Source organism: Polypterus senegalus, chromosome 3 (assembly GCF_016835505.1).
Source record: "Polypterus senegalus isolate Bchr_013 chromosome 3, ASM1683550v1, whole genome shotgun sequence".
In the NCBI taxonomy this organism is placed as follows: domain Eukaryota; kingdom Metazoa; phylum Chordata; class Cladistia; order Polypteriformes; family Polypteridae; genus Polypterus; species Polypterus senegalus.
Window position 1 is genome coordinate 144,952,021 of NC_053156.1, and position 25,081 is coordinate 144,977,101.

The following is a 25,081-nucleotide window of genomic DNA, read 5'->3' on the forward strand; positions in this document are numbered from 1 at the left end:
AGAGGTTTTTTTAATCACGTGAACGTGTCTGCAAAAAGTGGCGTTTCCTGCACTGCAAAAATACTATTATAAAAGTCGGGCAGCCAGTGTAGCTGTGCCGGTGTTTGAAACGCTGACTGTACCTCTGCCTTAAGTGAAAGTAAACACTTTTAATTTTTTCCTCCTTCCCCTGAGCTATAGCCCAGACAACAGCAAACACAGGATCCCATTTCTAGACCGCGGCAAACTAATATTAAGGTGCTGCGCACTTTCTTTTGCACGTACACGATTATGAGGTCGTCAGGTCAGATTATGAAGACACGCACAGGAGTGGAGGACCGACAGTGCCATCCCAGCCAGTTAATGGCAGGGCAGTCTCTCCAGTCTACACAAGACCCGCCGCGACGCTCATATCGTCAGCGAAGACGTCTCTCTACACTATATAAAACAAAAAGGCAAGTTTCCTTTCTTTACACCTTTTTTCCTTTTATTCCAAACCAAAGCCTTTCTCTCTTAACACTACAGAGGACACAAAACAAATTTTCTTTAATTGCTGGTAATGTTGGTAAGGCACATTACCAGAGGCAGAAATTTGAACGTTCACATAGAAAATGTAATTTCTATACCACAGCCGTCGTGTAGCGCCTTTCAAAAGGGATCTACTACCGAGAGATGATCCATATACATTTTAGCAGCTGTTAGTACTACTTACCTGTTGTGTTACACAGTCTTTAAAATGTTGTTTTCCCGAAACCACTCCAGTAGTGCTCAATGTATCTTTACTTCTTAAAACGTAAAAAATGTATATTAAAACTTAAAAATGTATATATACATATATATATACATATATATATATATATACACATATATATATATATACACACATATATATATATATACATATATATATATATATATATATATATATACATATATACATATATATATATATATATATATATATATACATATATACATATATATATATATATATATATATATATATATATATATATATATATATATATATATATATATATATATATATATATATATATATATATATATATATATATACATATATATATATACATATATATATATATATATATATATATATATATATATATATATATATATATATATATATATATATATATATATATATATATATATATATACATATATATATATATATATATACATACATATATATATATATATATATACACACATATATATATATACACACACATATATATATATATATACACACATATATATATATATATATACACACATATATATATATATATATATATATATATATATATATATATATATATATACATATATATATATATATATATATATATACACACACACACACATACATACATATATATATATATATATATATATAGACTCAAAACGATTATGACAGCAGCAATCCAAGCTGTGAGAAAACACTAAAAAGAAGGCGTGTCAGACGTCATGGTACATTTTCTGATGTAGCTAGACGAAAACAACTTTGTGACACTGCTGCCAAATACTCACAGGCAAATGCACAACTTAATAGAGACGCTGCCGCTAAATACTCACATAGCGATTTGGATAGTGAACACTTCGATGAATGAAACCTGTTATCTTTACAACGGTTGACAAACACGGAATGTAACTTGAACACAACACGTCCTCCAAATACAAATCTGATTGAAAGAAATAATGATAATCAAATCCTTGATGACAGCAACACTCATAACAGTGACAAAACAATTACTTTGACAATCATGTTACGTTATTTTTAAAATGTTTCCTTTTCTTTTTCATAACTTCTTTAACACGTGACTTCTCCGCTGCGAAGCGTGGATATTTTGCTAGTTGAATATAAAACAGAAAGAGAAAATAACGACACAGCTAAAAACGCAGCGGCAAATTTCAACAAAAGTTAAACGCTTGTGTCATAAGCACAAGGCGGCTATGCAATGTCCACAACGGACGTGGCCATCCATCGTGCATAAGATACCATATTGACATTGGCAGGTGAAGGGGCCACCGATTCTTTCTCTGCCCAGGCCTGCCACAAGCCTAGAGCCGCCCATGAGTACTGCTGCAATAAATAATTTCATCGAAGGTCGCGCACAATCACTGCGCTGTGAAACCCATTTTTAATAACGTGCTTTAACTCCTATCATCATGAAAATTATATCACGTATACATCTCAGTATTTTAGTTATTCAGAGCTGTAATATCACGAATGTAATGGATTCTGTGTCCAGTCGGAGGAAGAGAGCCGGATTAAGAAGCAAGTAGTGATTCACATACATAGAGCACATAAAAGATCACATACAAAACAAAGCATGTAACGTGCTACTTTAATTATGATGTGATTTGAGAAACTGGTTAATTAAACGATTTTAAGATGAAGTTTACGATGTTCTTCTTTAATGACAAAATAAACTACATGATTAAAGTGGAAATTTCGAGATTGAAGTTGATATTTCGTGCTTTTTCCCATTGTGCATGTGCGTTAGTTTTCACGCTGATCGGGATTTATGTAGCGGAGGAACGCGGAAGTTGGAGTACGCACAGATTCCTGTATCTGGATTTTTCTGTGCGTAAGCACATTTCGGCTTTTGTGCTTACGTCATGTTATAGTGCGAATTCTACGCACGGCGTTATACATGAGGCCCCGGGACATGGACACAAATAAATGAACAAACACAGGCTTGGTCTTCAATGGGAATAAAATCCTGCACTACTTCTTTACAGTGCATCCGGAAAGTATTCACAGCGCATCACTTTTTCCACATTTTGTTATGTTACAGCCTTATTCCAAAATGGATTAAATTCATTTTTTTCCTCAGAATTCTACACACAACACCCCATAATGACAACATGAAAAAAGTTTACTTGAGGTTTTTGCAAATTTATTACAAATAAAATAATTGAGCAAGCACTTGTACATAAGTATTCACAGCCTTTGCCATGAAGCTCAGAATTGGGCTCAGATGCATCCTGTTTCCCCTGATCATCCTTAAGATGTTTCTGCAGCTTAATTGGAGTCCACCTGTGGTAAATTCAGTTGATTGGACATGATTTGGAAAGGCACACACCTGTCTATATAAGGTCCCACAGTTGACAGTTCATGTCAGAGCACAAACCAAGCATGAAGTCAAAGGAATTGTCTATAGACCTCCGACACAGGATTGTCTCGAGGCACAAATCTGGAGAAGGTTACAGAAAAATTTCTGCTGCTTTGAAGGTCCCAATGAGCACAGTGGCCTCCATCATCCATAAGTGGAAGAAGTTTGAAACCACCAGGACTCTTCCTAGAGCTAGCCGGCCATCTAAACTGAGTGATCGGGGGGGAAGGGCCTTAGTCAGGAGGTGACCAAGAACCTGATGGTCACTCTGTCAGAGCTCAGAGGTCTCTGTGGAGAGAGGAGAACCTTCCAGAAGGACAACCATCTCTGCAGCAATCCACCAATCAGGCCTGTATGGTAGAGTGGCCAGACGGAAGCCACTCCTTAGTAAAAGGCACATGGCAGCCCACCTGGAGTTTGCCAAAAGGCACCTGAAGGACTCTCAGACCATGAGAAACAAAAATCTCTGGTCTGATGAGACAAAGATTGAACTCTTTGGTGTGAATGCCAGGCGTCACATTTGGAGGAAACCAGGCACTGCTCATCACCAGGCCAATACCATCCCTACAGTGAAGCATGGTGGTGGCAGCATCACGCTGTGGGGATGTTTTTAAGCGGCAAGAACTGGGAGACTAGTCAGGATAAAGGGAAAGATGACAGCAGCAATGTGCAGAGACATCCTGAATGAAAACCTGCTCCAGAGCGCTCTTGACCGCAGACTGGGGCGACGGTTCATCTTTCAGCAGGACAACGACCCTAAGCACACAGCCAAGACATCAAAGGAGTGGCTTCAGGACAACTCTGTGAATGTGCTTGAGTGGCTCAATCAGAGCCCAGACTTGAATCTGATTGAACATCGCTGGAGAGGTCTTAAAATGGCTGTGCACCGACGCTTCCCATCCAACCTGATGGAGCTTGAGAGGTGCTGCAAAGAGAAATGGGCGAAACTGGCCAAGGATAGGTGTGCCAAGCTTGTGGCATCATATTCAAAAAGACTTGAGGCTGTAATTGCTGCCAAAGGTGCTTCGACAAAGTATTGAGCAAAGGCTGTGAATGCTTATGTACATGTGATTTCTCAGTTTTTTATTTTTAATAAATTTGCAAAAATCTTAAGTAAACTGTTGTCATTAGGGGGTGTTGTGTGTAGAATTCTGAGGAAAAAAATGAATTTAATCCATTTTGGAATTAGGCTGTAACATAACAAAATGTGGAAAAAGTGATGCGCTGTGAATACTTTCCGGATGCACTGTATATTCCTTGCTTTGTACCCTAGTAAATACAAGTTACCGTCAATATACTAACAACCCAATTGTGCTTCATTCACTCAGAATATGTTAACCAATGTAGGAAGCACTTCAAGACAGAGAAGCTTTTACCTGTGGCATCTCTACACAATAACCATCTTTTTCCTCTTCTCAAACTCTTAAATGTTTGGAAAACATGTGGAATTAAATCACTTAGTAATTTGTATGTAGATAATGTCTTTGCATCCTACAAACAATTACACTCCAAATTTAGTTTCCCATTAACACAATTTTTCCACTATTTCCAAAATAGAAACTTTGCTAAAAAAAACCTGCCAAATTTTCCTCACCTCCCAAATATTTCTATTCCAGAAGATGTACTAATCAGTCTTGGGGACTCAGACAGCATTTATATAACATATAAAAAAATTTTTTAAGTCCCTTTCAAATATCCCAGAGTACAGTGGGAAAAGGATCTCTCACTCAACATTTCAGAAAAGGAGTGGAAGGCAGCCTTGCACAGAATTCACTCACGCTCCATATGTGCAAACCATACAATTATTTAACTTAAAATCTTTAATCGAGTAAATCTGTCTCGTTTAAAATTGTCCAAAATATTTCCTGGGCAAGATCCAACCTGTGAACATTGCAATCGAGTTCCAGCCTCACTAGGCCACATGTATGGGTGTGTACCAAATTAAACATTCTAGACAAAACATTTTAAATGCCCATCAAACAGTCCTGGTGTCACAATCCCTCCTAATCCATTACCAGTTGTGTTTAGTGTACTTCCAGATGGGGTTAAAGTGGAGAAGGACAAACAAACTTTAATTGTCTCTACTTCACTATTAGCACTTAGACTGACTGTATGTTGCTCAACTAGAAGAATCCTGACCCACCTCTTTTAATTCAGTGGATAACTGATGTTATATATGATCTGAAATTGGAAAAAAAAAACAAATTCTCACTTAGAGGATCTGTTCAAAAGTTTTTTAAAACCTGGCAGCATCTAATCAATAACATTTTAAAATAAACATTTAAATTGGGACAAATGATTCCCTTTAGCTTTACTCTGGCTGTTGGCCTTCTTCTCTTTCTCTTGGGTGGGGATTGAATCGAATTTAGTTTTGTGAAGATTGACTTGTTTGTAGGGAATGTTACTTGCTTTTAATACATTTAATAAAAAAGCTTTGTTTGAAATCTTTTCCACTTGTTGATGATCTTATAGGCAGTGGACTGGTTGATTTGGAGATCTTTTTAAATGACTTCCAAGACTCACAGGCCTCTGTAACCTTTCTTTTGCAGACCTCAGAGAGTTCTTTTAATCAAGGCATGGTAATAGCACACACTTCTCGAACAAAGAGCAAACCAAACTAAATGTCTAAGGTTTAAATATGACAGGCGCCTCCAAGATCCTCTAAGTAATATTTTAATTTCCATCTAATTCTAATTTTTGGCATTTTTTGGATGTGATAAATGTAGGGGTGTACTTACTTTTTCCACATGCAAAAGCCATCTTAATACAGTGGAGTACAAAATGTATATGTAGAATAACATTTGTTATTTTATATCACCTTTAAATACAAATTTTGCTTAAGTGAAGATCAATTTTTGATAATTCCACATATGTTGAAAAAGGAAACATTTTTTCATAGGTTGTACTCACTTTTTTACAGGACTGTATTTTTCTGATTTGTGCAGTTCAACAACCTTCTGTTGTATATTATTACTGTGTTCTCAAGTCTTTATGTAGGATGACTATGGGATTTATACTTTGTGAAACAGGAAGTCACTGCTGACCACTTAGGTGTTTCTACTCACTTTGATGGCCTTAAAAATGTAAAATAAGAATGAAATGTACTTCAGTTTTTAATCATATGACATTCTAGGGGTGCCAATAACTATGGCACAACTGTATTTAAGAAAATTATTTGTTTAATGATATGAATTTCTTTTTCCTTTCAATTATTATACACTACCAATGAAAAGTTTTAGAACACCTCAGCTTTTCTAGTTTTTCTTCAAATTTAATCAGTTGAAATGCAATGAAGAACCTAAAACAGTGTAAAGTAAAGAGTTTTAAATTTAAAGTTTAGGTTAGCAAAAACTGAAAAAAAGGAAATATCAGAATATTACAAATGAGCCTTCTTCAGGGATCTACTAATAAGTTACAACCTACAGATGTTCTGCAGCAATTAAAGCAAATTAAGCCTTTCAGATTGAAGCAAACAATTGCCGCAGATGTCCCAACTTCTGCTGATTACTTGGAAAACCCCTATCTGTCTTCAAGCAGAGTTGTAACAGTGTTACTACATCCTCTGAAACAATATTGCACTGTAAAAAATTGTAAATCCAGTGATAATGGCAAGAAAATAGAAATTAACAAATGAAATTATTACCCTTTTAAGTGGAGGCCTTTCATTTAGAGAAACTGGAAAAAAAAATCAAAGTATCAGTGAGAATGGGGTCCTACACAATCCAAAGGCAACTAGAAGAACATCAGATAGGAGGAGATCTGGCCAACCCGATCAGAAGACAAGTTTCTGAGGGTCACCAGCTTATGCGATAGACGCCTCATAACACAACAGCTTCAAGCACAGTTTAATAGTGGTAAAAAAAAAAGCAAGTCTCAATTTATACTGCAAAGATGACACTTTGTGCTGCAGGTTTAACTGGGCAAGTGGCAGTAAGAAAGCCATTCCTTAGGGGACAAAATAGGGCCTTCAAATACTGGCTGTGGACTACTACAGACTGGAAGAAAGTCTTATTGACCTATAAATCAAAATTTGAAATCTTTAGTTCATCATGCAGGGTGTTTGTACGCTGTCGATTTGGTGAAAGGACTGTTCCTCAGTGTGTGACACAAACTGTCAAACATGAATAAGTGGTGTGATGGTCTGGGTTTTTTTTATGCTGGAGGCAGAGTTGCAGTCTTGCACAGAGTGACTGGCATTCAGAGTCAAAAGGCAAAAGGGTTACTACAGTTTGGCTACTTTGATGAATCAAAAATCTGAATAAAATTTTGTAAACTTAATGATTCCTTGACTTGTTTTTTTTACTTTGCCACTGTTTATGTGTTCAATGCCTTGATTTCATGAAATTTAAGAGATTAAATTGCTTGAATTTCCACACAAAAACTGAAAAAATAGATTCTAAAACTTTTGACTGGTAGTATACTTCATGTTAAGGATGGATTTTTGTTAAATATTCAGAATGAAAAATCAGGAGGATAAACAACAAAGACATTTCTTTCTCAGCCCACTTTGCTTTTATTTACATAGAAATCAAACATTAGTAGAATAACTTACTGTTATCATCTTCATCTTTTGGCTGCTCCCATTAGGGGTTGCCACAGCAGATCATCTGATTCCATATTCTGCACTGATAATTTGATTTAAATGTATACAGTATTCTTGATTTATATATATATATATTTATATACACGCATATATACTGTATATACACACACATATGTACATACTGGATATACTGTGCACCAGGGTCTCTTACACTGTATTTTGTCACCCCTCAGTATTGCCCTTCTGGGTGTCTTCAAGAAGATCACAGTGGGGGAGAGGGTCACTCCCCCCTAGAGAACTGCATCCAATCGTTAAATCAGCGTCAATTGCTTAATTAACCCATAGTGACCATTTCACATTGAATATAACAGTGACTCTCAATCCACCCACAATGTCCGCTCTATACACATTATACAAACCCCATTTCCAAAAAGGTTAGGACACTTTATAAAAATGCAATAGAAACTAAAATATTTAATTTGGTAATTCACTTCAACCTTTATTTAACTGGCAAAAGGACATACTGACAAACTTAATTCTATTTGTTAAACATAAGCAAATTTAGAAATTGTTGCCTGCAACACACTTCAAAAAAGTTGGGACAGAGTATGGCAAGCCGAATTAACTATCGAGATATCTCAAAATGAATTTCTGATATCTTAAAATGTAATTTACGTTTTAAGATATCTGAAAGTTGCTTTGAGATATCTTAAAATAATTTCCTTCATATTTTAAGGTATCTGCAATAAATTTTGAGATATCTCAGATACATTTCAAGATATCTCAAATACATTTTCAAATATCTCAAAATAATTTTCTGAATTTTAAGATATCTCAAATGAATTTTCAGATATCTTAAATTGACTTTTCGTGCATCTTAAGATATCTTAAATGCATTTCAAGATATCTCAAAATCATTTCCAATAAGACTGCCTATTATTTCAATGGAACTTCTTGTTTATTATAAGATATCTTATAATGTATTTGAGATATCTTGAAATGAGCAGAAAGTGATGTTCAGATATCTTAAAATGTATTTGAGATATCTGAAAATGGACAGGAAGCAGTTTTGAGATATCTGGAAATGTATTTCAGATATCTTAAATTGTATTGTAGATATCTGAAAATGCTATTGAAATATTTGAGTGTCCTTTTAAAGATATCTTAAAATGCATTTTAGATATCTTGAAATACAATCTGAGATCTGAAATGGAGCAAAGATCCATTTTAAGATATCATGAAATTAATTTTAGATATCTAAAAATGTATTTTAGATATTTCAAACAACAGGGAATTTTAAGTTACCTTAAATGCTTTTTGAGATATCTTAATTATATTTCGAAATATCCTAAAATAACTTCCCACTTATTTTAAGATATCTCAAATTCATTTTCTGAAAATGCATTTTCAAATATCTCAACATAACTTCCTGCACATTTTAAGATATCTCAGATAGATTTTGAGATATCTTAAAATAAACAGGAAGTCCCATTGAAAGAATAGGAAATTTTACAGGAAGTGATTTTGAGATATCTTGAAATGTATTTGAGATATCTTAAAATGTACAGGAACCTATTTTAAGATATCTTGAATTGCATTTAAGATATCTTAAAATGCATTTCAGATATTTCAAAATGTACAGCACATCATTTCAAGATATCTTGAAATCTATTTGAGATATCATAAAATGCTTTTTAGATATCTTAAAATAGATGCATTTTTTGATATCTGTAATTCAATTTGAGATATCTAAAATGCATTTACAGATATCTTAAAATTCATTTTGAGATATCTCTAAATGTTAATTCGGCTTACTATAGACAGAGGCAATGGTACTGGACTGTAAATGTTACACAAGTGACATTCTGTAAGGTTTCTCAATTAGCAGGTTAACTGGTAACAGGTGTAGGTATCAAGATTGATATAAAAGGAGCATCCACCAAAGGCCAAGTCTTTGCAAGCAAGGATGGGTTGGGGCTCACTACTTTGTGCTGAACTTCATGAGAGAATTATCTATCAATTTAAAAACAATTTTCCTCAGCGCAGGATAGTGATGAATTTAGGTCTGTCATCATCTACAGATATTGACATTGTGAAAAGAGTTATGCTGGTAGGAGAAATCTGTGTTCGTAAAGGCCAAAGGTAGAAACCACTGCTGACTGTGTGTGACCTTTGAGCCCTTAAGCAGTATCACATTAGAAACCATCATGCTACTGTTACGGACACAGACACATGAGCTCGGGGGTAGTTTGGGAAATCATTGTCGCTTAACACATTCTGACACGGCATCAAGAAATGCTCTCTGAAACTGTATTATGCAAAGAGGAAGCCATACATCAATTTTGTGCATAAACGTTGGTGAGTTCTATGGTCCCAGGCTTATCTGAGATGAACCAAAAGACAATGGAAACATGTTCTGTGATCATATAAGTCCATGTTTCAGCTTGTTTTTGGGAAAAATGGACATTGGATTCTATGTGCCAAAGATGAAAAAGAACATCCAGACTGCTATCAACAAAAAGTGCAAAAACCAGCAGCAGTGATGGCATGGAGGATCTGTATTTATGTGAAGGTACCATTGATGTGGAGGCTTACATTGAAATTTTAGGTAGACCTATGATTCCGTCAAGATGGCGTCTTTTCCCAGGAACTCCATGTATATTTCAGCAGGACAATGCCAGGCCTAATTCTGCACAAATTACAAAAGCGAGGCTTCATAGAAAATAGATATTTTCTTTATAATGGGACTCCAGCATCCACAAGCTCCATTATAAAAGGCTAAAGTGTGCTGGGTCTTTTTTAAAATCTATAACATACAGTATACTTTATTTTAGAATGCAATTTCATGTGGAAAACTAATACAGTATATAAAACTGTATATAAGAAGTAAGTTCAACTTGAAAAATACTGGATGTTACAAGAAATAGGATTTCTAAAAATTACCACTATACAAAAACTTGACAAGAATTAGCCTATGAGATGACCCAGAATTAACCAGTTTGTTTTAACATTAGCTAAATCTTTGATTCTACATAGATATTCATATACATTATATTTGTATCGAATGGATTTTACAGTTATATTTTTATAGAATATATTTTACTGATTATATTGATTTTGTTTTAAGTTTCTTATCCACAGTTTAAAAAAGAAAAGCTTCAAAATAAGTGAAAATTGTACTTTCTGTAGGAAATAAAATAGCATATTAACACTAACAATATGACATGCTATTCTAGTTTAATTTACATTTTCTGAAACTTTACACAGAAGACATAAATTAGAAAGATTTATTTTTCTTATAAAAAATATACAGTGCCAATGTAGATATTACAAGAGGTACTTAAAACATTTGAAAATTGATATTCATTTGAATAGTAAGGTGCTGATGGGCCTTATCTATCCTGCAGCTATAATTTGATTTAATGCTACAAACTCTAAATAGAAGATTCTGTTTTTATTTATTCTGGGAACTTTCTAGGAGCTCTGCACTTATACAAAGGAAATTAAAAATATTAATATTTTCACACACTCTAAAAGCAAGAACAAAATGCATAAGTAAAATACATAAGCAAATTTTGTTAATACCAGTAAAAGCATTTAATGCCACTAAATAACCAAACACATTAACAATATAGGCAGTGATATTGTGTAGACATTACCTGTACATAAAAAGAGGTAAACCGATTCCTTACCTGGAGTGTTATTAGAGTTATCTTGCAGCAGATGGATAACTGTACAATATATTATGCTACTTGCTTTGCTGAAATTTTCATTTACACATCTTCCTTTAGTGCACTCAAGGTTCAGATTGCACTTTTATGCCCCCCACTATTAAAGGGACAATAAAAGATGGTTTCAGGTACACCATTTTCAGTTTTGTAAAACTAAATTAAATTTACTGCAATGTGTGGTGTACATTTTAGGAGGGAAAGACACAGTTTGCACACAATTAACTTCTGGAATGTATGAAAATGGAGTAGGAGAACATATAATATAGTGCGAAACAAATCGTACAGAACGAGCATGATCAGGTGGAACATAACTCTCCATTAAACTTTTGCAATTTTTGTATTCATCTTCAGTAAAGTATCTTGGCGAGTATCATTTACAGATATTGGATCTCAATGTGACCAAATTGTCTTCCCTTTGGAGTCCATATGTTTTTTCCTTAAGGCCAAATTTCTTCTCCTTTGGATAAAACGTCGAGATAACAATGTGTCGAGAAACCTCCAAAAAGTCACCCATTTTCAAAACCCCCTTTTTAAGGGTTGTGAGGACAGAAGCAGGTGAAGTGCCAATAAGAGCACAAACAACTACACCAAATGACAACATTTGCAAAAAAAAAAGGGCTGCCATCTGTAGAAACTGACCAATGGAAGTGCAAGGTAATTGGCTTTATATAACAATTCTGGTACAACATTTTTCTACAGGTGACTTGTATGTAAAATTGCAACTAATGTAGAGACAGATTTTAAAAAAGGGACAGATGAGTGGATCAAACAATCATATTACTACTATATGTAAATTATAGATATAATGATACTAGCTGTAAATGTTCTTACATCATAGGAATATGACCTTGCAAATGCTTTATAGTAAAACCAGTGACAAGAAAAATAAAATATTTATTAATTACATGGAAAATAATTTAGACATTGATTGAGCCAATGTGAAATAAGCAAGTCACATGTCCAGTAAATTAAAGTTTATTACTAATACATTACATACAACAACAATTTAATACATGGAAAATGAAAAACATAATTAAATGAGCTCTATTTAGGATTTTGAAGAAAAGGTATATTATTTAAAACATAATTTTGAAAGAATAACTAGATACAGCACAATATTTTTCCATCCTGTCACAATAAGTTAACATGTTAGCTAGGGTAACAATTTCAACATATTTTTTCCAATCTCGCTACTCTTCTAATCATAAAAATCATCAAAGTCATCATTATATGTGCTTAGAGTTTGAGGGCGTAAAGCGGCTTCAATATCAGAGCTGCTGTCATCTGATTCACCCCAGAAGGCTGCAGAAAAAAGGGAACATTGCATTAAAAAAAAAATCATATTATAGTTCCTAGAAATACATATATTGCTTTTAAAAGTAATATTTGACACCGTACAAAAACACCAGGAAGGCCCACAAATTTAGAAAACATTTATGAAATTCTGAACATTGTATAGATGTGAAAAATAGACAAATTTTATTCAGGTTTTGCAAAGACTTTACATTTAACAAAATTTATCTTTAAATTAATAATCTGGAAAAAGTATGATACAAAATATTTAAACGCGGCTTAGTTAATTCAAATATCTTTTTTCCTCTACATGTTACAAGAATGAATGCATGCATGTCTTTGAAATGGCAGCCAGCTGTTACAGTATAAGCAGGCTTATGAATAAATTCATGCATACTGTGTGGCCTGGAACTTACCTTTTGATTTTAGAGTAGGCACTTGTTTTACAGGTTTATTCCTAAAGCAAAAGTAAAATCAAGTAAATGATTCAAAATGATTTTTAAGCAAACATATTAATATGCTTAGTATTACTCCCATTAACATATAAGTGATTTTCTTGTTTCAAAAAGGCCGAAAGTGGCGAGTTGTGGTTCCAGAATAATTGTCAGAAAAACAGATTTACATGTAAATCCCTTTATGTGCAAACATAAAACCAAGAAACTTCATTGACTTCTGTTCTAATGGTACTAAAGGACTTCCACAAGGCTCTCATTATTCACAAGTGTTCTAAGAACAGGGTTGCTGGGTTCCCATAGAATCAGTGATATCGCTATGTAAATGTGTGACCCCGAGCAGTCTTTGATGTGCCTTGATGCATATGCAACAGTCTGTTCTACTTTTAAATGCCTCTTCTTCTATTTACCTCATCACAGGGCTCTTTGAACCCATCACAAAACTTTCCAGTGATCTTATATCGATGTTCTGTTCTCACTCTAGCATGTGATACTATTGAATAAACTACTTAGGAAGACTACAAAAATAAAAGTGTTATGTATAAATGTGTTCATAATTCACAGATAAAAACAAAATATAACATATATAAATATATGTATGTATACTATGGATTAAAGAAAGTAAAAATGTGTGCTTTGTTGCACACGCATCCTAAAATATGATGAGATTTAAATATTTGTCCCTCTATGATCCAGTACTTCAAAGCATCGAGTCGCAGCATTATTCATTTCTTTATACTACAGTTTCTTTTTTGTCTCAATGGCAGCTGTCTTTTACAAGTAAATCCTGGTAAATAGCTTGAAAATGGAGGGTCAACCAAATGGGGGTTGGCCAATTTTTTTGGTTTCACCAGGTTGCTTGGCTAACAAAAGCATAATTGTAAAGAAATCAAAATTCAGTGAGAAACTAAAAGAGCTTAAGAGGACCCAAGGGTAAAGCTGAAGAAGCTTGAATTTTTCAGGCCAAAGTGAAAAGAGAATCAGAAGTAATCCAATACTGTACATTCAGCCTAAAAAATATGAAAAAATAATGCATGTTGATAATGGCTTTTATTTTAAATTTATTTCGGAGAAACTATGCACCCTTAGTGGACTGTTTTCATTAAACCTTTTTTCTTTTGTACATAGGGGTTTGCATGTAATGTATAGGAAATTACTTTAAAATGTTATTCAGTTTAACACTGATTATAAATAATACTTATGAGTGCTGCTGAGGCTTTTGATTATATTCTTTTATCAGGAGTTCATACACAAAAATGCTGTTTATTCCTGTATCTATTAACATTACCCTTCATTCCAATTTTTTTGAAAACTGACAGAGAGTGTACACAGTCTTTAGCAATTCCTGTGCATGTTCACTCTGTCACATGAATGGAAGTGGTCATTTTCACAGAGTCTATGCAAATAAAACATGTAATTTAAAATACATTTTAAGGTTTTTTTTTTAGCAGGCTACTCTGTAAGATTGTAACTATTTTTTGAAGCAAAATAATTAAATTAGGTTTTAGTGACAGTTCAATGTGCAAAGTCCCACAGGTCCTTTGATGAGTTGTAATCACTTGGAAAAAACAACTTTACTACTAATATGGACAAGAATAACTGTCAGGTGTTATTTTTTTGTGAGAAAGACTTTAAATTCAATGGCAACTCCCTGCACTGAAAAAAAAATGTGATGATTCACACTTAATATTTTCAATCTGAACCAATATAATTCTTTTTAGCTTATTGATCCCACAATTTTTAAGTTGAGGCAAATCATTTAGAGTTATTGGGTGCCATTTACTTGTTTTTTTTACTAAAGTAAATCTATTTTTTAAGTTGTTGTTCTTTTTTGGCAGTTGGAAAGCCATCAAACTGGAAAGTTCGACCGAAAGAATATACAAATGGCCCCCGAACACAGCACATGAACAACCTAAAATATTAAGTTAAATGAAATAGGATTTTTACGTTTATTCCCTCCACCATAGCTTCATTTGGTACAAACATTTTTTTTTTACTTTGATTGAGATCTGAAACCAAATATTTCAAGCTGCAACACTAAATGACTAATCTTAAGTTGCTTGAAAGAGAAAATGTACGTTGAATGAACAACATCAATATTATACTTTTTTCAGTGTGTACAGAGGCATACTTGAAATAACAAAAAAGGAGCTGTTCTGTTTATTAAAGCAAATCAATAATCAAATAAATCCACACACAACAGTGCATTCATGGACATAAATATCTGCATTATAAAAATCAACTTCAGACAAAGAGACAATATATAAAATGTTTGACTATTTTAAAGTTGGGTTATTCTAAAGTTGGGCAATTTGACCCCAGGGGAAAATTTGTCAATTTACAGTAGTGCAAGAAATAAACATACACACTCACACACAAACACATCCCTATGGTCTGAACACACAGCAGAATCACTTAAAAGAAAATAAAAATTAAAAACAAAGAAAACTTCTGACTTGGCAGTTACGGTCACAGTAAGATATTGTACAGGCCAGGCATACTGTCAAAACTTTAAGATAACAGATAAGATTAACATTAACATAAAAAAGAAGCTGATAAGCAGCCAAATACTATTAAATGGATATTCATGCATCCAAATATTGTATGAACCACTTAATCAATGTGGGACTGGAGCCTATCCCACCAGCATCAAACGGAAGGCTGGAACATTAACCTATGTTATCTTCATTTTTACTATGACTATTTTTAACACTTCATTGTAAAACATTGTAAACCATAACCATCTAACTGGACTTGCACACCAGCATTACTCCATATTATTTTTCCCTGCTTATATTGCCAACTGCCCAGTAGCAACACCAACAATAACCAATGTTAAATTCTGCATCCAGCATGGGTAATGTTTACTTAAACGTGTACCTTGGAAAAGAAGACATTCTGACAAATGGTAAACTACTGCTTAAAATGACTTAGATATTGTAATTTCTAACTCCTGCACAGAGATCACTGATATAGTTATGTGTCTTGCCTTTATACCAAATACACTACAAATATGTGCATGTATTATAGTTTTCTGATTTGTATTTTCTTTTTAAAAACCCTTTTCAGTCTTTTGCCTCTTAATGTAAAGCAGACAAATAAGGCCATTGCATTTAATTTAGAAAGACATGGAACAGATCCTCTGATTCTATGAGAGCTGTGTTTTGAGCACGGTGAAAAAAGTGTGCCTGTGAAGAATGAAGTACAAACAGTTTACCAAATCATATCCTAGTATGCCCAACGACACCTGGGCTCTTTATTATTTTACTGGCAACAAGTGAACCACATTCATATTTAAGAAAACTCTTTGTGAATTGCTATACACTCACTGGGGTGAAGGAACCCCATGTGTAGAGTTTCTCATGCGTGTGCCCAAATGGCTCAGCCATCAAAACCATTACTTTTCCAAAGATTAAGGCTTAATTTATTCATATTCACAGTAGATGTTTTAAGTCTAATGCAAATACAGATAAAAAGTTAATAGTAACTGTATGCTTAATCAAAATCAGGGCTCATACTGCTAAAGCACATTAAGGCATCCCTGCTAATAATGATCCCCACTATTTAAAGTCCATATATACCATTTATAACAAGCACTGAACTTGCTCAACCCTAAGATAACAGTGAGCCTTTGAGCTCTTGGAATTGGTCAGGGATAATATGGTTCTCTTCTCATCTCATTTTTTGAGCTTGTTTTTTATGATAAAGGTCATATTTGCAGTAGGCCAAGAAGGTCAGCTAAGACTTCTCTGTCCCCAGCCACAGGTTCCACCTCTTCCTGGTGAATTCCCAAGCCAGCCGAGAGATATAATCCCTCAAGTGTGTCCTATGTAAATGCAAGTTTCTGATTCAGAACCATTCAACAACAATACAATCTCAAATTATCATGCTATATAATCATGTGACGAGGTAGCTCCTACTACAAAATCTAGAACATATTGTGAAAACACATTTTTAAGCAGCACATCTGCTGTCTAGAAAAGAACCCAGCTTTCTACCTGACCGTGTCAATTCTGGAAAAGACTGTGACAAGGTTAAGGTAGTATTCCTTCTAAAATTGGATTATAATAACATTGAGAGACACACAATATCAGACTGCTTAGGGAACAACTGTGTAAAGATTAAGTTATACAAAATTAAAAATGCCACAATGCAAGGTGACTTAGTGAGTAAGAATAAATATGAACTTCTATATTTCCTCTTAATTGTACAAATAAGTGTGACTCCTCCTCCTCCTCAAACACTGTTTGCCATCTTTTAGAATTTTGTTTAATTTAATTAGTTGCCATTATCTGACCCAGAGCAGAGATAAGGTTTTCAAATTTATAACAAGGATACATTTTATTCCCTTTTAAAATTAGAGGAACATTAATTACTTTCCAGTTAACTAATACCACGCAGTCTAAAGCAGACTCAAATACATTTATTAACTGCATTTTTAGATCATGAAAGAAAAGAAAACTACCTTGTCAAATCTCACGAGTACCATCTTTAAAATACCTAATGTATATATTTAATGCACCTCTTCTTTTTATAAAAAGCCTGATTTTAGTTCTTTCAGAATCTTTTTCTTTTGACAGGACTTGCAAAATATAAAGTTTAGAAGTAGGGTTGTTATACTCATTAATCATGGTGTAGTAGAATGGTGATGTGTTGTATGTTGATTAGCACAAGCAAGTAAGGATTTCACCGTACTCTGTATAAGTGACAATAACGATCTTATAAACTTATATTTTTTTTGATTCAGCATTTTTTCTGTCCATATACATTTGAGAACCAGATGACACATCAGTATCATCTGATCAGTATCAAGGAACATGAATAATATATACAAGTATAAATCAGCAATGTTCTAATTTGGTATATGCACTATATTAATCATTTTAATCATCATTTGCAGAGTAAATGTGAATTATATTAGTTACAACTGTTATTTTATTTCAAACATGTCTTAAACATGCCATTTCAAGTATGTTTAGCTGAGTAACTAGTTCCTGTTTTTACATACAGTTTATGTTAAATTATTTAACCAAGAAAAATGTGTAGTGTAGTAGCTAGTTAGGCTATTTCTGGCTTAACTGTTTCTGGATTAAACATTCAAATGTCTTTTAAATATTTAAATCTCATTTCCAATTACACATTCTTATTTTAATCTTCCTATTGAATGATATATTACATCAACTTTGAATCAGTTATTTATTTACATTATTAATTTCTGACACTAGAAAACACTTATAAACTGAATCTCTTTGAAATGTTGGCATGTAATTTTAATATAATTCATCTTTTTTTTTTGTTTTAATTCCCTTTAGCTCTTCGAAGGCTTTTCTTTTTGCACAAGACTTTTGCCCTTCTCACATTGTCAGAAAAAGAACTGCAATGTAAATTTTAATATAACTCAGGCTTTTTATATACCTCTGTACGATACTTCTTTTAATTCTCTGTCGGGAAAACATTTCTAAAAGCTACAAAATAATACATAAATTAAAGATCAAGATCTTTACTACAAGAATGAAATCACTACCACCACATACCATACAGAAGCAGACACAAAAAGGGGCATTTATGGCAACTACATCATTTATTGGACTAGTTTTGTGAAACATATATGAACAAGACAATTAAAACAGTAAATAACACATTCTGATCCTTGCTATCTGTCTATCATAATGATTTACCAACCAAGTGTTTCCTTATTGCATTTCACCAAAGAATTAAGCCTTTGGTCTCTTCTCCAGACCAAATCAACTGGATAAAGCTGAAGAGATAACAACTCAAAAGAGACAAGAAGTCATGATCTTGTTTTCTCAGTTTTATCAAAGACACTTCCTCTGATTATATCAATATGTTGTCTACCTGTGCTTTAACAGCATTTTGTTTGAAAAAATTAAACCAGCATTAAATGACATGCTGTTCTTCTCTAATTTTCAAGTGTTTCTCCTTTTGTTGCCAATTTGAGGTGTGTATGTTCTGTGGAAGGGTTAGGTAATTAACCAAGGCTATGAAATAAAAGAACCTGTTTTTCACGGAACATGCGTTTCTGAATAAGAACAAGGTATAACTTGATTTGTCTGTCTTTGTAACGACAAATTAAAAATGACATTAAAACAGCCATTTTTCATCACTTGCACTAATTTCTCATTCATTCTATTTAAAATTGCCTTGTCTAAAAATTTCCATAGCTGTCTGGCATGCAAACTTAAAGAAAATATTTCATTGTCTACCACAGGGGTCCTCAATCACGGTCCTGGAGAACTGCAGTGGCTATGGGTTTTCATTCCAGCCAGTGTCCTACTTAGAACTCAGTCCGTGCTGAGTTACTTTATAGATCAGAGGTCCTCAATTACAGTCCTGGAGGTCTGCTATGGCTGCAGGTTTTCACTTTAACCAATTTTTTAATTAAAACCATTTTATTTACTACTAAAGCAATACGTTTTTTGGGCTTAATTTTAGTTCTCTTGTCTGTTACCATTCAGAAACCTTAATTGTCTATTTTAGATTTTAGCAGCTGCATTTAAGTTTTAATTGTTGCCTGTTTTCTTAATCAGACATTAGTTAGTTAGTTAATAATGAGATGCAGATAACCAGTAAACCAGCAGCTCTCCAGTCAATGTGCTTACGATGAAGTATCTGTGATAAAAAATTTTTTAGAAATGAATGATAGGGGAATTGGAACGATCATTAAGTTTAAATCTATCCTGGTCCACAAAACACATGGATAATGTTCTCACGGAAGGAAACTCTACAGTGCAATTAAAATTGGTCTTGGATAACCAAGGAACCTAGGAAACCAATTGGAATGAAAACCTGCAGCCACTGCGGCCCTCCAGGACTGTGACTGAGGACCCCTGGTCTACCATGTCAAGTACATGCCCTAGTTCATGTTGTGCAAAGTGTAAAAATGGAGATCCAAGGGCAAATTTAATTATTGAACAATATTTAAATGATTAATCTGTTTACTAATTTTCATATCTGAGCTTTTCTCAATACAATAAAAATGTTTTGGCACAGGTACTCAATGTCAAGAATTCTCTTTAGAAGAGTTTATTTGTAGTACTAGGGTGTTGTACCGTGTTAGCCATTATGAATGTAAAGAAAAGCCAAGCAAAATGACACCTTTTATTGGATAACTAAAAAGATTACAATATGCAAGCTTTTGAGGCAAGATTGCCTGAAGAAGGAGCCTGAGTTGCCTTGAAAGCATGCATATTGTAATCTTTTTAGTTAGCCAATAAAAGGTGTCATTTTGAAGAGTTTATTTAAAAGACAGAAATTTTGTTCCGAAAAAATAGTCAAGAATTATTTTAATATTACAAGCAAGCAAGATAACACTTATCTTTTAACAGTTACTGTTTATAACAATACTGTTGTCCAAAACAATTATGCTATAATCGTAGGATATAATAATATTAACTAGAGCAGTACATTTGATAAATAGTCAACAAAGCAAACAGAAAAAATAAGGTACAAGCCAGCAGGGTCACGTGGTGACAAGAGTGAGTATCATTGCTATATCTGAGTATAGGTTCATATCTAGGACAGGATGCCTTCTGAGTGGATTCTAAATGTACTCCCCACCGTGATGCGGATTTTGTCTCACAGTCCATGGACATATTGCCAGTCCATCTAGCCAATTTAAACTATTCAAGTAAATGTGTGATTGTATTCATAATCTGCCGTGTCTATAGACCCTTGCATAAAATGATGATCTGTCTAGTGTGGGTTTATACTTTGTACCCAGACAAGCCTTGGTGACCTGGAAAACTGCATTAAAGACATTATGAAAAGAATTGAAAAACAGTATCAATTGGCAAGTCATCTTAAATTAGGGATGAACTAAAATAGCTAATTACATGAATGCCGAAAAAACATTATTAAAACTAATAATTTTGAGCAAAAATATTCACATTTTCAATTAATGTGACTAAATACGGCCTCTAAACTGTCCCAGACCGAGAATGTCCGCCCTTGTTTCACTCTTGCCATTTGTTGAACTGATAAGCTGTGCTACCTTAATATAGGTACAAATATTCAATTCAGTTTATTTTTGTATAGTGATCCACACTATCTGCAGGCACAGATCACTGCGATAAGTTCTCAGGTTAAATGGAAATACAAACTTTACAAATTACTAATTGCACATGTAAGAAATCCGAAAATCAAAAGACTACAGTTTTGTAGTAACTGTGAAATGTCTAATTTGTTCTTAATTAAAACATGTTTTTAGTAAAACATGTTTTCATTTATGTGCTTCACAAACACAATCCTTTGCAGTTACCAACTACAAAATTGTGTTTTTTCCAGTAATATAATCATTAGAGATCTTCACTACTAAGTAGTTTAATTTGCATGTACTGTACACATTTTAAGCAGCACTTAAAAAGGTCTCCCATTTGCTATTATGAATCAGAAAAGCAAGATTCCTTTCACTAAAGATTACATAACCAAAAAAAGTGACAGCTAAAATAAGATCTACTTTACATATGTGCTACTTTTAGGCAAACAAGTGGGCAACCCGACAGCTTCTTAAATAGAAAGGGCATTTATATAAATGTAATCTGCATTTTGTACTATCTTTGTATTTTTATAATTGAAATCATACCATACCATACTATACCATTTACTCTGAGCATATTCTGCAGAGGACGGCACGGTGGCGCAGTGGTAGTGCTGCTGCCTCGCAGTTAGTAGACCCGGGTTCGCTTCCCGAGTCCTCCCTGCGTGGAGTTTGCATGTTCTCCCCGTGTCTGTGTGGGTTTCCTCCAGGCGCTCTGATTTCCTCCCACAGTCCAAAGACATGCAGGTTAGGTGGATTGGCGATTCTAAATTGGCCCTAGTGTGTGTTTGTGTGTGTCCTGCGGTGGGTTGGCACCCTGCCCAGGATTGGTTCCTGCCTTGTGCCCTGTGTTGGCTGGGATTGGCTCCAGCAGACCCCCGTGACCCTGTGTTCGGATTCAGCGGGTTGGAAAATGGATGGATGGATGGATATTCTGCAGATGATGCCTTTAATTAAGCAATATTTTATACCAATTATTAATGGTGCAAAAATAAAGAAATAAAGTTTAGTACATATTGTACAGAGGGGACTGGGCAGTCTCATGGTCTGGAATCCCTGAAGATTTTATTTTTTTCTCCAGCCGTCTGTAGTTTTTTTTGTTTTTTCTGTCCCCCTGGCCATTGGACCTTACTCTTAGACGATGTTAATTAATGTTGAGTTATTTTGTTTTCTTATTGCGTCTTTTATTTTTCTATTCTTTATTATGTAAAGCACTTTGAGCTACTGTTTGTATGAAAATGTGCTATATAAATAAACGGTATCATTGGTTGGAGGAGTAGTTACCAGGCTTGAGAGAGTGAGGGTGTCAGAGTAATGGGAGGTGAGACAATTGGGAGAGCTACTCAACTGGTACACAGGAATCAAAATATATATAAAAAAAAAAAGCCTTTGAGAGACAACAGACTTATATTTTCTGTTTACTCTATAATTTTCCACTGTCCTGAAATACTTTATAATGTTAATAGAAGCAATGTTTTTGTCAGTTTTCTCCCTAACTTGCTGCTAGAGCTGCATACATTTGTAAAAATATATTTACAAATAAGAAAGAAAAAACATAAATGAAAATAAGTAAAAATAAATTCCAAGTTCAAATAATAAGTTCTACTATTCCATTTCTGATTAATTTACAGTACGGAAATATATTCTTCATATCAGGACTGAGATAAAAATAAATTATCTGCAATATATAAAATTAAATGCAATAAATGAATGTTTATGAAAACAATTGATTTTGTTTGAAAATGGTTGTGGAATCAAAGAATATGTTACAATTTTTATGAAGGAAGCAGTGTCAGCAATTCTTTTTAATTAAGAAAATTATCCTGAGCAGATACATTTAAGATATAGTGCAAAGTATTCTTAAGTTTCTTAAGTAATACTGTTTTCAATAAAAACACTACACAAAGAATTCTAATCACTCCCAAATATGGCATTATATTTGAAAAAAAAACAGTAGTAGTCAGAAACAATGACTCTGATTTTGAATATCAAAATATTTGATTAACAAACTTATTCAGATAATGCATTATGTGACCAAACTGCACAACAAAAAATGCCTATATTCATCAATTAAGAAATTTAATGTAGGTTAGAGCCATGTTTAAATTTCGCTTAATTTTGCTGTAATCTGTTGACATATTCTTACTTTAGGGAAGAAAAAAAAACCTTAACAGTTTAGATCAGTGTTTCCCAATCTCGGTCCTCGGGGCCCACTGTGGCTGCAAGTTTTTGTTCCAACCAGATTCCTAATCAGTGACCACCCCTGATAACTCTGATCTCATTTAATTAGCTGGTATTATTTTTCTTTTATTCTACATTCAGAAAAGCACAGCAGCATGAATTTACATTTATAAGACATTTGAAAGTATTTCTACTTTTGCTATAGATTTAAATGCTTAACTCTCTTTTGTTGATTTCATTATGTTTTGCCCTTTCTCTGTGCAGTTTTCCCCCTGTGTTTGTATCTTATTAATGACAATTAAAAACAAGCAGAGCAGACACCCAGGCCAACAACACGGAATAATCAAAGGCTGCAAGTACTTTAGCATCAGACCCACTAATTAGTAAATATTGGATTACTTAAACAATTAGAACACCTAGAAAAGTAGAATGAAAATCAAGATAAAAATATTGTTAAAAAGAAAAAAATACATTATTCCCATATAACTGCTTGATACATTTATATATATTGTCACAGCTGGATGGAGGTGGTACCCAGCCGGGACGCCTGAAAACAACAACAACAACATTTATTTATATAGCACATTTTCATACAAACAGTAGCTCAAAGTGCTTTACATATTAAAGAATAGAAAAATAAAAGACACAATAAGAAAACAAAATAAATCAACATTAATTAACATCGAATAAGAGTAAGGTTCAATGGCCAGGGGGGACAGAAAAAACAAAAAAAACTCCAGATGGCTGGAGAAAAAATAAAATCTGTAGGGATTCCAGACCATGAGACCGCCCAGTCCCCTCTGGGCATTCTACCTAACATAAATGAAACAGTGCTCTTTGGATTTAGGGTTCTCACGGAAGAGCTTGATGATGATGATGGTCACGTAGACTTCTGCCTTTAAATCCATCCATCGTTGTTGGAGCATCATGAAGCTTTGAGTAGGTGGAGGTGGCGCAGGGTGGCTCCAGACCTTGAGGGGGCGACCGCCCTGGAGGCCTCGGGTAAAGAACTGGGAAGTTCGACCCTGTAGGGACCCGGGATTACCGCCAGAGGGACCCCAATACCTGGAACACCCTAGACCTCAGCACTTCCGCCACACCAGGAAGTGCTGGGGGGAAGAAAAAATAGGGACACCCGGAGTGCTTCTGGAGAGACAGCCGTGGCACTTCCGCCACACTGGGGCGCGGCTTTGGAAGATTGCCGGAAACACACCTGGAGCACATCCGGGTTCTTATTTAAAGGGGCCGCCTCCCTCCAGTCAATGACAAGAGTCAGGTGGCAGAGTGACAAGGTCTTTGGAGGAGGCAGGAGGCGGCTTTAAAGAGAGAGAGAGAGAGAGAGAGAGAGAGAGAGAGAAGGCATTGATTGGCCTGGACTGAGGAGTATTTGGGCTTATGAGCACGGACTTTTGTAAATTAGAGATGAAAAATAAACGTGTGTTGGGTGACTTGAGTGTGTCAGCCTGTCTGTGTCTGGGGCAATGTTCACAATATTTATATATTATATATATATATATATATATATATATATATATATATATATATATATATATATATATATATATATATATAGTGGGTACGGAAAGTATTCAGACCCCCTTCAATTTTTCACTCTTTGTTATATTGCAGCCATTTGCTAAAATCTTTTAAATTAATTTTTTTCCTCATTAATGTACACACAGCACCCCATATTGACGGAC

At 34.2% G+C, this 25,081-nt stretch overlaps 1 protein-coding gene and 1 long non-coding RNA gene across 3 annotated transcripts in view; one reads left to right on the top strand and one right to left on the bottom strand.

Annotated features, from left to right (window-relative positions):
• LOC120525601 overlaps nt 1-25,081 on the top strand; it is a 106,858-nt gene that overhangs the window by 31,827 nt on the left and 49,950 nt on the right. The gene's annotated exons all lie outside the window — the stretch shown is intronic.
• The window catches only part of kiz (kizuna centrosomal protein), a 134,447-nt gene continuing 121,724 nt past the window's right edge, over nt 12,359-25,081 (bottom strand). For both annotated transcript variants that reach the window (XM_039748024.1, XM_039748023.1), the window contains 2 exons: nt 13,109-13,149; nt 12,359-12,701 (listed from right to left, as the gene is read on the bottom strand). In XM_039748024.1, the coding sequence (XP_039603958.1) occupies nt 12,598-12,701; nt 13,109-13,149 (145 nt within the window). In that variant the 3' untranslated portion in view covers nt 12,359-12,597. The remainder of the gene's footprint in view (nt 12,702-13,108; nt 13,150-25,081) is intronic.